The 14,370-nt window shown below is 40.9% G+C and overlaps 1 protein-coding gene across 3 annotated transcripts in view; it reads right to left on the bottom strand.

Annotated features, from left to right (window-relative positions):
- Nucleotides 1–439: 439 nt before the first annotated feature.
- Nucleotides 440–14,370, bottom strand: part of sema3b (sema domain, immunoglobulin domain (Ig), short basic domain, secreted, (semaphorin) 3B) — an 88,590-nt gene continuing 74,659 nt past the window's right edge. For 2 of the 3 annotated variants that reach the window (XM_036947323.1, XM_036947324.1), the window contains exons 9-18: nt 10,310–10,424; nt 10,059–10,128; nt 9,731–9,875; nt 6,413–6,632; nt 6,009–6,100; nt 5,846–5,887; nt 5,459–5,616; nt 5,096–5,151; nt 4,414–4,553; nt 440–4,251 (exon numbers count right to left, since the gene is read on the bottom strand). In XM_036947323.1, coding sequence (XP_036803218.1) covers nt 3,751–4,251; nt 4,414–4,553; nt 5,096–5,151; nt 5,459–5,616; nt 5,846–5,887; nt 6,009–6,100; nt 6,413–6,632; nt 9,731–9,875; nt 10,059–10,128; nt 10,310–10,424 — 1,539 coding nt within the window. In that variant the 3' untranslated portion in view covers nt 440–3,750. The remainder of the gene's footprint in view (nt 4,252–4,413; nt 4,554–5,095; nt 5,152–5,458; nt 5,617–5,845; nt 5,888–6,008; nt 6,101–6,412; nt 6,633–9,730; nt 9,876–10,058; nt 10,129–10,309; nt 10,425–14,370) is intronic. The other variant, XM_036947325.1, reaches the window with a different exon arrangement.

Below are 14,370 nucleotides of genomic sequence, written 5' to 3' on the forward strand. Positions count from 1 at the left end.
GAACATTGATCAGCTCTGTGACAGCAGGGCCATTATGATATTTCTATGAAGAATGTGAAGCATAATGTTGGTATGGTTGCTCCACTAACCCCCCTTTTCCACAAAAGCCGCTCCTGGAGAATGTCAAGGGCCCAGTGATATGAAGGGGTTAAGGGGCAGTGGTGGCCTATAAGGGGTTGGGGGACATGAAGGCACAGATTGGTTTGTAGATAATGGGAAGAGGAGAGTGAAACGGGGCTCCCACTTCCCCACAGTACAGGCACAGAGCCCCCCCCTCTCCTCTGTCGATACAGGGATGCCATCCTGTGTACGAAATACCAATTGCATAGTTGTTGGCTGTTGATGTAAGGCTGCAGGCCTAAATACCATTGTTGTGCTGTAATACTCAGTAGTAGTGTAAAACATAGTAGACGACATATGACAATAAACTCCTCAGATGTAAAGTAACTGGGTATTTTATTGTGTTAAAAACAATCTGACATAACAATCCACAAAGAACTTTGGAAGTAATACAGTGCACCATGTCAACTTTGGCCTTGAACTTTGAACTGTCTTCACAGACCACCTCTCCTCCTTAAAACCAATATCAGCTCTCCTTTCCCCCAAATATACACAAAACACTCACGCACGCACACAGACACACACACTCTTTCTCTCTCAGAAATAATGTTGGGGTGCGTAACATAGCAAGGAATAGCAACATTTACAGAAAGATTTTTAAAATTATGGTATTTTTGGGAGAATGTGTAGGCCTATGGTACAAATATAAGCGCTCTATTCAATCTGTATCACAGAAGTACAGCGTTACAGCGTGATTGAAATTTAAAGGCAGCTCAATCGGAAACTGCCTTAACATTTATAGTGTGCAAACTCTCCCACTTCAGCAATACAGATTGAATAGAGCCCTTAGTCTCTACAAGAAAACAAAAAAATCCTCCACATCATATTAGCTTATCTGCACACATAAATACATAGCATAACCATATTGACATTGTGCTTTCTCAACTCAGTCGCACCTCTCAGAAGTAGCCCAAAGGCCGGCACATGGCGATATTGAGTGGTTTCATCCTACCATCCACAGGGAATGTACACACTCCCATCCCCCTGCAACGGATCGTACATAAAACATTCTCCATTCAGGCTGCCACGGCGTCCATTTTCTCCTTAACCCAATTTCATTGCGAGAAGGTAGAGAGAAAAAACAGGGAAGATATGCGTACTTTCACTATGAAACACTATTTTCCACCATCATGGTAGAGTAGCTAAATATTAGTACTAATATTTATATATTCCTTAATTCCATTATTTTCCTTTTAGATTTGTGTGTATTGTTGTGAATTGTGAGATATTACTGCACTGTTGGAGCTAGAAACAAGCATTTAGCTACACCCACAATAACATCTGCTAAATATGTTTATGTGACCAATACAATTTGATTTTATTATATTTGGATGTTGCGTATTGCTGCAACCTGATTGGCTAAACACGATATGCATCATCCAGGACTAGCATTAAAATGGTGTTTCATAAAGTATGCATATTTTCCCTATTTCTATCTGCTTTCTCACCATTAAGTCAAGTTAAGGATGAAATGTATACATTTGTAGCCTGAATGGAGAATGTTTTATGTAGGAACAGGTCGACGTGGGACATGAGTGTACAGCCGGCTGCATTCCATTCCATTTGGACGGTAAGATGAAATGACTCAATATCGCCATCTGCAGACCTTTGGGCTATCTCAAAGGGTTTGTCCCAAATGGCACCCTATTCCCTACATAGTGCACTGCTTTTGACCAGAACCCTGTAGGCCTTGGTCAAAAGCAGTGCACTTTAGGGAATAGGGTACCATTTAGGGAGGCAGCCAAAGTCTCCAATGTCCATATGTAGCCACTAACATTGGTCATGCAATTAAAGAGCACAAAACTACAGTCCACTTAACTTATTAATAATGACATGTTTATAAAGCAGGTATAAATAACAGACAGGATTTAATACATCTAAACGCTCTCGTAGATTCCATTGGGATAAGGGAAAAAGTAAAAGCATGTTTTATATTACAAAGCCACTTGTCTTTCACAACAGACTATATGTCAGTATATTGAATCACCACAGAACGTCCTTGGACCAGGCCAGGTCTGTACACGGAAAAATCACTAGGTTGCGCTCTACTCACACCACTTCACAGAGGACAAACAGGTTTCGCTGAACACAAGGCAGCGACGGTATCCTGTGTAATTGACACACAGAGACGGGCCTACAGAAAAAGCAGCAAGGAGGGGAGTTCTTATGTCTGTACTTTATCATTTTGTTTTATTGTACCTGATTATTGTCCTTGAATTCAGACAAAACGGTCATTTTTTGCAATTCTTGGCACCTCAGTGGTGATATTTGTCTGTATGTGTTTATGATATGATGGACATATTACATAGCAGGGAATTGACCAGAAACACTCTTCAGCTCTCTTGCCAACACGCACACATGCACACACTCACACACACACGCACACACACACATGCACACAAACATCTACATAAACAGTGTAAAAGAACAAAGTAGGTACCATTTAGAATAAGAATCAAGATGTTTTCACACATAAATATCATGCTTTTAGCCCAAAGATGGGATGTCGTATTTAAAGTTTACTATTCTTTCACAAGGCCTTGCAATCCCACCTACACATTGATGTTGTGCAGTCTGTCATTAGTACCATCTCAACTCCCACATGTAATTGTGTCAGCACACAACACAAGTCATTACAATCAGAAAATACACAGGTCATTTAAATAAAAGACTAAATAAAACATAAAACATATTTCTTGTCACCCCATGAACATATATGTAGAATACCTTCCACTTGCTCTACCTTGTCAGCCATTTTGTAAAACAAAATCACAATAGAACCATTCTATTGATCCTGTACACTCTCTCTGCTTCAGAATCTACCCTCATGGTGAGTACTCTATATACACTGGAATGACAGTATAGTGCCTTCTCCAATCTGTAGTTGTTTGGACCAAAATGCTAAGAAGTATATCAAAGCCTAGCTCTACCACAAAGCACACGTCTACATTATGTTATCTTTGCATATAAAACACGTGAAATGTGATTATATCTACGTGGATCAATCTGCATTTGGAGTTATGTGTATTCTGTCTTGATCCCATTGTTTTTGTCCATCTCACGATTTGTCATCCACATCATCATCAAATTCATTGTCATCATGGGTTGTAAATGTGTGTATGTCTGTTTCCGTTCTGATATTCCAGTTACGAGCCAGTTGTATTTCCGTTGAGAGATTGAGTTACACACACTGAGCCATCCTTTAACTTGTCTGTCTGTCTGTATGTCTGTCTGGCTGTCTGTCTGGCTGTCTGTCTGTCTGGCTGTCTGTTCAGTTTATTCTGCTGTGGTGAGGTCTCTATCAGAAGCTCTCCAGCAGAGTGCATACAAAGTGACTGACAGCTGGGGCAGATAGAATTAGGATGGGGTATTAATAGGAGGCAATACAAGCAAGGGGTGGTAGTCAGGGGTCAGGTGTCAGGGAAGAGTGAAGCATCATGGGGCAGTAGATAGTGGGGTGTCGGAAGGTAAATATTCACAAAGAAGGAGGTGCTGTGTGTGTGTGGTTGACCCCCTCCATAAGTCCTTGGTCTCTATCAGTCTCTGTCCCTCTCTTTTCCTCCTCTTTTTTCCTCTCTCCCTAAACTCTGTCTGTATCAGTCCCTCTCCTTCTCCTCTCTCTGACTGTTGTTACTCCCCTGCGCTTCGCGGTGCTCGTGGGGAGGGCTTCCCGTCGTGGGTTCGGCGGTTCCTCCCCTTGCGGATGTCCTGAAGATGCTTCCACTTCTTGTTAGGGGCCTGGACCACAGGGCCGAGCGGCGGGGCCTGTTTGGCAGGAGAAGCCGGGAAGCTCTTTCCCGATTGGGCATTCTTGCGCGCCCAGACCTGCTCGCAGATCTGGTCCACGGTGCTAAGATTGGGGTGGTCCACCAGCTGCATGAAGTCCCGGTACCACATCTTCTGACTGGTGGAGGGTGGGCCGCCGCTACGGGGGTCCAATCGGAGGAGAGGGTCAGCGGGTGGAGAGGGGGAGGAGGAAGAGGAGGGTACTACCTCCAGTGTGATGTCCAGTAGGGTCTGGGTGAAGCCATGCTCCATGGCGTGGCACTGGTAGAGGCCCGTGTCACGTTTCAGTACCCTCCTTACCAACAGTCCCCGCTCTGTGTGCAGGACACGGTCATCTAGACGCAGCTGGATGATTAAAGCACACACAACTGAAGATTAGAGCTTGAAACAGTCCATGTGAACCAAAAATCACTTTAAAAAAAATCATTATTGGAGGGGAAAGAGTTACTATGAATGACCTCTCGACTGTACAGCCGTTAACTGTAACCTCCCTCTATGTGCTCTCACCTCTTCCCTGGGGTTGTGGGGGTGTTTCTGGAAGGTCCAGGTCACTCTGGCCTGCAGGGATTTGGGGATACACTCCAGGAAGGTACTGCTCCCCTCCACCCCAAACAGCCTCCTCTCTGCCACGCGGTGCTTGTGGTGGTCTGTACCCCATCAGATAATGTTAGATTGCAATTTTATTCAACATTTATTTTACAGTCTTGAGGTTGACAACTTATTATTTCCAGTAGTGTAAGTAAATGTGCATGGGTGTTAATATGCCATCCAAACTCTGAGATAATCACACAGACCTTTCCCTTTCTTGTGCAACACCCTCACTGAGCACATGATATGACATAATTGTGTGAAATCACCATGTCGTGCCATTTGGGTAATTTGTATAATAATTCATGTCATTGTGAGTGACAGAATGCTCTATTGTAGTCTGGGATGTAGGGGTGAGTGAGGTCAGGATGTGGCTTTGGCACGGGCCAAAGAGAGATTATGGCACAGAATCCCACTAATCACCCTGCCCTCTATGAGTGGGAGCATGGGAGAGGGACTTAGATCCTGGTCACAGTGCGCTGACTGCTAACTTGAGATCAGAGTGTGTAACTAAAACTTTTCTGCAAATCTCCTATTGACATCCGCCTAATTTCTGTGAAAGTCTGAGTTCGGGAGTGACAGCAGAGTGAAAGAGTCTTACCTCCTGAACACAGGGTGTTGGGGTCTCCATTCCTCACGTCCTGCCGACGGAAACGTCTGGAAAATAAGAACAAAGTGAAGTGTTGATAGAACAGAGTACAAAGCGTTGCTATGTCGGATCTCTTGTGATTATAATGACTAGGGTAGTAGTCCATTGGGGTATGTACACTAAGAGTAGGGTTGGGGAGTTTAGAGTTGACTGGGTAGAGGATCAGGTTTGGTGATGTTCACAGTTTTAAAGGTAGTGGGTAAGGTTGGTTAGGGTCCATTGTTGGGCAAATAGCATATACTGTAGGTTGTTTAAAATCTGGTGTTGGGAAGATAGCATGTTAGGTTGTACGTTAGAATTTGGAAATTTGTGTACCGTTTGGTGTTGGGAAGGTAGCGGGTGCAAGAGGTGCCGTCCCAGGCGCAGTATGGGTCTCTGGCCAGGCAGCACTCAGCACAGGCCTTCCCATAGACACTGCAGCGATGCAGAGGAACCTGGACCAGACCCGTGTCTGAACCCACATACAGCTGTTGCTATGGGCAGAGAGAGAGAGATAGAGGAGCAAAGTGACATACAGTCAAATGGATATTAAATATCTTGGAATTCATCTTGGAGAGCTCGTACATTGGTGCCTAACCTTCGGATGTTATGTTAGCTCTCAGCTCTTTTCTCATTTCAAATGTATTTTTGTATTTTCTCCCCCACCTTTCTATGCCCCTAAGAAGATGCTTAACAGATTCTTTAGAGGTAAGTGTCTCTTACCCGCTTTGAGGAGATCTGCATGTTAATGATGGATGAGGCATCCTGCAGAGAAGAATAAATGGTTAATTATCCCACTCCTAAATATAATACACGACTATATACTTCCATAATATACTCAACAATTTCTACATACGGAGGCAGCATGATGGATGGGTCCTCTCACCTTGAACACCTCTAGCTCTTCCAGTAGCAGGTCCTCCATGTTCTTCCAGCTCTCTTTAGGTACAGAGATCACCTTCAGCACTGTCCCTTTGTCTACAACACAGACAGGTTTCAGACTGGATCACACACTCTATCCCTGCTTACTATTCCATATACACACGGCTCATTTTATACACTCTACTTAGTATAACACACAGAAGTGCCAATGTGGGGAAAACAAAGCACACTTACACTGTTATCAGTATAAGTGTGTATAAGTGTGGATGCCAGTCTGTTTCTGCTCTCTTGACAACTCCTAATGGAATTGTCATGCAAAATGTTTGGATTGAAAATGACAGCAATGAAGTTGGCAAGAGCACAAACAGATCTAAGCATAACGAGTAAGGGCTACATATAAGTAGTTACCTGTGCCAATGAACATGACGTCATACTGCCCGTCGGCGGCGCCCACCCGGTCCACAGCGATCTGGGTGAAGCTGTAGTCTACGTTGGTCCTCAGGAAGACTGGCCGGCGGTTCAGGGGGTATACAGGGTTAAACATCAGAGGGTGGTGACGCGCAAACTGGATCACGTCGTCAGGGAAACCCTTCGTGGACTCGAAACTGCCGAACGTCTTGCTGGGGCACTAAGGGGTCAAACAGAGTAACAGCACAGCGGTTATTATAAGGTTATTATGAGGTTATCGGGAGGTTAAAATGAGTTAAAACAGGCTGTAACAAACGTTACACATATAGGCCTATCTAAATGAGTCTGAAGTGAAAAACAGACATGGTCCTCTAACTAAAGGTTAAAAGGGTAAAAGGTCATTCCTAGACAAAACATTGTATGTAGAGAATATGCGTTTCTATGATCTATGAACTTAATGTTTATTATTTTAATTGACTGCGCTGTCAAATGCTGTATCTTTAAAACTTCTCTAGGATAGGGGGCAGCATTTGGAATTTTGGATGAAAAGCATGCCCAATTTCAACTGCCTGCTACTCATCCGCAGAAGATAAGATATGCATATTATTAGTAGATCTGGATAGAAATCACTCTTAAGTTTCTAAAACTGTTTGAATCATGTCTGTGAGTATAACAGAATTTATGTAGCAGGTGAAACCCCGAGGACAAACCATTCAGATGTTTTAATTTTTATGTCACCCTCTTTTCAATGAGGTTTCATTCGGTTTACAGATTTCTAAGGGACTTGCTTGCAGTTCCTACCGCTTCCACTGGATGTCACTTGTCTTTAGAAATTGGTTAAGGTTATTCCTTTGTATAATAAAGAATTACGGCCATCTTGAACAAGTGTCACTTCATGTGTACTGTTTGATAGAGGTACAAGACCAGAAAGCATGCTTGAGTTTATTGTCTTCCTGTAGTGAACACAGATCATCCCGTCTTCAATTTTATCAATTATTTACTTTAAAAAATACCTAAAGTTGTATTACAAAAGTAGTTTGAAATGTTTTGGCAAAGTTTACAGGTAACTTTTGAGATATTTTGTTGTCAACTTGCGCAAGTTGGAACCGGTGTTTTTCTGGATCAAACGCGCCAAATAAATTGACATTTTGGATATATATGGACGGAATTAATCAAACAAAATGACCATTTGTGATGTTTATGGGACATATTGGAGTGCCAACAGAATAAGCTTGTCAAAGGTAAGGCATGATTTATATTTTTATTTCTGAGTTTTGTGTCGCGCCTGCAGGGTTGAAATGTTTTCTCTCTTTTGTTTACTATGGTGCTATGCTCAGAAAATGGCATCGCTTGCTTTCGCCGAAAAGCCTTTTTGAAATCTGACATGTTGTCTGGATTCACAACACGTGTAGCTTTAATTTGGTATCTTACATGTGTGATTTAATGAAAGTTTGATTTTTCTAGTAATTTATTTGAATTTGGCGCTCTACATTTTCTCTGGCTTCTGGCCAAGTTGGACGCTAGCGTCCCACATATCCCAGAGAGGTTGTAAGTAATGGGGGCTAATGGGAGAAAAGAAGTGTGAAAAAAGGCCTGTCTGTTTACACCAGGGGTAAAGTTATGCTGCTTCTGGGGAGTCTGTTTGCAGTGGTGTAAAGTACTTAAGTAAAAATACTTTAGGGTACCATGTAAGTTGTTTTTGGGGGTGTCTGTATTTTACTTTTTGTATTTTTGACTACTTTTACTCTACTATATTCCGAAAGAAAACAATGTACTTTTTACTCCATGCATTTTCCCTGACACCCAAATGTACTCATTACATTTCGAATGCTTTAGCAGGACAAAAAATGGTCCAATTCACACACACACAGAGATAACTTCCCTGGTCATCCCTACTGCCTCTTATCTGGCAGACTCACTAAACAGAGAACTTCCCTGGTCATCCCTACTGCCTCTTATCTGGCAGACTCACTAAACAGAGAACTTCCCTGGTCATCCCTACTGCCTCTTATCTGGCAGACTCACTAAACAGAGAACTTCCCTGGTCATCCCTACTGCCTCTTATCTGGCAGACTCACTAAACAGAGAACTTCCCTGGTCATCCCTACTGCCTCTTATCTGGCAGACTCACTAAACAGAGAACTTCCCTGGTCATCCCTACTGCCTCTTATCTGGCAGACTCACTAAACAGAGAACTTCCCTGGTCATCCCTACTGCCTCTTATCTGGCAGACTCACTAAACAGAGAACTTCCCTGGTCATCCCTACTGCCTCTTATCTGGCAGACTCACTAAACAGAGAACTTCCCTGGTCATCCCTACTGCCTCTTATCTGGCAGACTCACTAAACATAAATGCTTTGCTTGTAAGTTATGTCCTGAGTGTTGGAGTTTGCCCCTGGCTGTCCATAAATTTAAAAAACAAGACAATTGTGCCGTCTGGAATGCTTAATATAAGAAATGTGAAATTATTTATACTTTTACATTTCATACCGAAGTATAATTATAACCAAATACTTTTAGACTTTTACTCAAGTAGTATTTTACTGAGTGACTTTCACTTTTACTTGAGTCATTGTCTATTATGATATCCCTGTTTATTTTTTATATATATTTTTTTGTGGGTAGATCAGCTTTAATATTGCAGATATATTGTGGCTTCTATCAATGCAATTGTCTTCATCATTTCCAATCCCCCATATATATATAATTTAGTAAATAAATATATAATTTTAAAATACATATTTTTTAAATATATTTTACTTCTTTATTATTGTCCCCTAACCCAACCACCCCTCCCCTAATTGGAGTAAAATAATGGACAACAACACTTAGGCTTCTACTTCCATCTTATACATACATACTATATACATTTTACGGACAGTATATTTTACATGAGTTACATTTTGTTTGCTTTAAGTCCAAACCTTCAGCTCCCCTCAACCCCTCCCATCTATCTCTGAAGACCATCCCGTTTTGATTCCTAGCTGACAGAAATATTTATTTGACAGAAGTTCTAAACCTTTCTATTCTCATAGTTTATTCAGATTGTAAATTAACGATGACATTTTTTGATAAGAGTATTAATATTTTATGGATCGAATGACTATGACTTTTCAGATCACCCAGCAGTGCTATTGGTAGAGTTAACTCCAGGTAAAGGTTGCAATTCTTCAGCCATTCCTGAACCTGCGACAACAAATGATTTTGTGTCTTCGCAGCAAAACCTGCAGAGTTGGGGTGGATGTATTTTCTGTTCAGTGAATTGTGGAAACAACGGGTAGCCATCTGCGTTCAGTAAATTTCCACAGAGCTACGTACCATGCCAGGGCGTGGGTAGGGGACTTTGCCCTGGAAGGGCACCCACTGATAGTTTGGCCCCTCTTTGTGGGCGAAAGGCCCCAGGAAGGCTCTGCGGATGTCATTCATGGTGTAGATACACACAGCTGATCCCTTGAATACACTGCTGCTGGGAGTCAGGGGACGCACAGTTAGAGACAAGGCCTACTATTAAACACACTATCATAGTCAGGAACTACAGTAACACACAGGGTGGGAAGACACATGCACACACACACACACACATACACACACACACACACACACACACACAGAATAACTCAATACATCGCCTTGTTTAAACTCTGACCTAGAGGTAGAGAAGACGGTGTAGACCAGAGGGTTCTTCCTGTCCCTGGTCTGCAGCAGGAATACGTCCCCTGTGGCAGGTACACAGGTAAGGTCAAAGGTCAAAGGTCAGAGAAACACAAACATAACCTCCCGCTCTGTCCATTTAGCTCAGATGAATCTTCATTGGTTGTGTAGATATCCCCTGCCCAGATATAGCCTGGAGTGAGAGCTAGGATCAGATAACGAACTCAGACTTTAACGGTTACTTACGGAGCTCATCAAAGTAGGTGTCACTGCCGTCACTGCCTGGCACAGAACAGATGAGACGAGTCTTCAGGAAGGTGGTCCACTTATTGACCAGACTACGCTGGCCACCCATATCATTCTGCAACAACAAACCAAATAGATATTATAGACCAATGTTATAAAGTCAAGATACCCGTAATAATATGTAACTGTTGTATGAACAATAAACATTGAACAATGTTGTATACAAAACAGTGTCAATGACACAATACACTGGATGTGTCCACCAGAGGCGAAGGAAAAGTTATGAATGTATGGAATAGTATTGACTAGGGTACGGTATGGTACAGTATGATTAAGTATGGTAGAGTGTGATTAAGTATGATACAGTATGGTACAGTATAATTAAGTATGATACAGTATGGTACAGCATGATCAAGTATGGTTCAGTATGATAAAGTATGGGGCAGCATGATTAGGTATGGTACAGTATGTTAAAGTATGGGGCAGTATGAATAAGTATGGTACAGCATGATAAAGTATGGTACAGTATGATAAAGTATGGTACAGCATGATTAAGTATGGTACAGTATGATAAAGTATGGTACAGCATGATTAAGTATGGTACAGTATGATTAAGCATGATACAGTATGGTAAAGTGTGATACAGTATGATACAATATGGTACAGCATGATAAAGTATGGTACAGCATGATTAAGTATGGTGCAGTATGATTAAGTATGATACAGTATGGTACAGTATGATTAAGTATGATACAGTATGGTACAGCATGATAAAGTATGGTACAGTATGATAAAGTATGGTACAGCAAGGATTAAGTATGGTACAGTATGATAAAGTATGGTACAGTATGATTAAGCATGATACAGTATGGTAAAGTGTGATACAGTATGATACAGTATGGTACAGCATGATAAAGTATGGTACAGCATGATTAAGTATGGTGCAGTATGATTAAGCATGATACAGTATGGTACAGTGTGATACAGTATGATTAAGTATGGTACAGTATGGTATATTATGATACAGTATGATTAAGTATGGTACAGTATGGTACAGTATGATACAGTATGATAAGTATGATTAAGTATGGTGTAGTGTGGTACAGTATGATTAAGTATGGTCAGTATGGTACAGTATGATTAAGTATGATTAAGTATGGTGCAGTCTGATTAAGTATGATTAAGTATGGTACAGTCTGATACAGTATGATTAAGTATGGTACAGTATGATTAAGTATGGTACAGTATGGTAGAGTATGATACTGTATGGTACAGTATGATACAGTATGATTAAGTATGATACAGTATGGTTCATGCTGATACAGTATGATTAACTTCTTTGGGACTGGGGGGCAGTATTGAGTAGCTTGGATGAATAAGGTGCCCAGAGTAAACTGCCTGCTACTCAGGCCCAGTTGCTAATATATGCATATTATTAGTAGATTTGGATAGAAAACACTCTGACGTTTCTAAACTGTTTGAATTATGTCTGTGAGTATAACAAAACGCATATGGCAGGCAAAAACCTAAGAAAAAATCCAACCAGGAAGTGGGAAATCTGAGGTTTGTAGTTTTTCAACTTATGCCCTATCGAAGATACAGTTGGATATTGGTCATATTGCACTTCCTAAGGCTTCCACTAGATGTCAACAGTTGTTAGAACCTTGTTTGATGCTTCTACTGTGAAGTGGGGGCTCATAAGGGCTGTTTGAGCCAGGTGTCTGGCAGAGTGCCATGAGATCGTGACACGCGTTCACGTGAGAGTTAGCTCGCGTTCCATTGCTTTTCTATAGACAAAGGAATTCTCCGGTTGGAACATTATTGAAGATTTATGCTAAAAACATCCTAAAGATTGATTCTATACTTCGTTTGACATATTTCTACGAACTGTAATATAACTTTTCGTCTGAACTTTCGCATGGACTTGCCTGCGCATCGTGATTTTGGATTGTGTACTAAACGCGCTAACACAAGGAGGTATTTGGACATAAATGAGGGACTTTATCGAACAAATCAAACATTTATTGTGGAACTGGGATTCCTGGGAATGCATTCTGATGAAGATCATCAAAGGTAAGTGAATATTTATAATGCTATTTCTGACTTCTGTTGACTACACAACATGGCGGATATCTGTTTGGCTTGTTTTGGTCTCTGAGTGCTGTACTCAGATTATTGCATGGTGTGCATTTTCGGTAAAGCTTTTTTGAAATCTGACACAGTGGTTGCATTAAGGAGAAGTTTATCTAAAGTTCCATGCATAACACTTGTATTTTCATCAACATTTATGATGAGTATTTCTGTAAATTGATGTGGTTTTCTGCAAAATCACCGGATGTTTTGGAACTTCTGAACGTAACGCGCCAATGTAAACTCTGATTTTTTGATAAAAATATTAACTTTATCGAACAAAACAACATGTATTGTGTAACATGAAGTCCTATGAGTGTCATCTGATGAAGATCATCAAAGGTTATTGATAATTTTTTTTCACTATTTCTGCTTTTTGTGACTCCTCTCTTTGTCTGGAAAAATGGCTGTGTTTTTCTGTGACTTGGCTCTGACCTAACATAATCGTTTGGTGTGCTTTCGTCATAAAGCCTTTTTGAAATTGGACACTGTGGCTGGATTAACTTCTCTAGGGTAGGGGGCAGCATTCGGAATTTTGCATGAAAAGCATGCCCAAATTAAAAAGCCTGCTGCTCGGGCCCAGAAGATATGATATGCACATAATTGGTAGATTTGGATAGAGAACACTATACAGTCTTTCGAAATTGTTTCAGGCTTGTATTCTGATAAATGAGGGAGCAAGATCAGTCTGAATGAGTGGACCCTGACGTGTCACAGAGCTTTTTCATGCGCAATCCCGAGAGAGTGCCTTTCTTGTTTACTTTTTACGTTGACGACGATATTGTCCGGTTGAAATATTATAGATCATTTGGGCTAAAAATAACCTGAGGATGGAATATAAGCATCATTTGACATGTTTTTATGAACTTTACAGATACAATTTGGATTTTTTTGTCTGTCTGTTTTGACTGCGTTTGAGCATGTGGATTACTGAAGGAAACGCGCAAACAAAACGGAGGTTTTTGGATATAAAGAGACTTTATCGAACAAATATTGTTGCACTCAGAAGACATTCATTTACTCAATATTTATTTGTTTATTGAGTAAATGAATGTCTTCTGAGTGCAACAATATGAAGATCATCAAAGGTAAGGGATTAATTTTATCTCTATTTCTGAGTTGTGTAACTCTTCTGCTTGGCTGGTTACTGTTTGTAATGATTTGTCAACTGGGCTATGTTCTCAAATCATCGTAAGGTATGCTTTCACTGTAAAGTATTTTTTTAAATCTGACACCGTTGTTGGATTCACAAGAAGTTCATCTTTAAACCTATGTAAAATATGTTTTGTTTTCTGAATTTTTATATATAATGATAATAATAATGAGTATTTCTGTATTTGAATTTGGCGCTCTCACTGGATGTTGGCCAGGTGGGACGCTAGGGGGGACGCTAGTGTCCCACATACCCTAGAGAGGTTAGCGAGACGTTTATCTTTAAAATGGTGTAAAATATTGTATGCTGAGGAATTTTAATGATGAGATTTCTGTTGTTTTGAATTTGGCGCCCTGCACTTTCACTGGCTGTTGATGAGGTGGGACGCTACCGTCCCGAATATCCCAGTGAGGTTAACCTCTCTTGGTTAGGGGGCAGTATTTTCACGTCCGGGTGAAAAAAGTGTGCCCAAAGTAAACTGCCTGTTACTCAGGCATATGATTGGTAGATTTAGATAGAAAACACTCTAAAGTTTCTAAAACTGTTAAAACTCTGTGAGTATAACAGAACTGATATGGCAGGCGAAACCTCGAGGACAAACCATACCAAAAAAGAAAATGTTTAGCCTACCACCGTTTTCAATGGCTGTCACTTTTATTATAAGGTGAACTCCTCCCAGATTGCAGTTCCTGGGGCTTCCACTAGATGTCAACAGTCTTTGTAAAGAGTTTCATGCTGGTTTTTGGAAAAATGAGCCAGAAATTGTAGTTTTCCTTGG

Source organism: Oncorhynchus mykiss, chromosome 16 (genome assembly GCF_013265735.2).
Source record: "Oncorhynchus mykiss isolate Arlee chromosome 16, USDA_OmykA_1.1, whole genome shotgun sequence".
Taxonomy (NCBI): domain Eukaryota; kingdom Metazoa; phylum Chordata; class Actinopteri; order Salmoniformes; family Salmonidae; genus Oncorhynchus; species Oncorhynchus mykiss.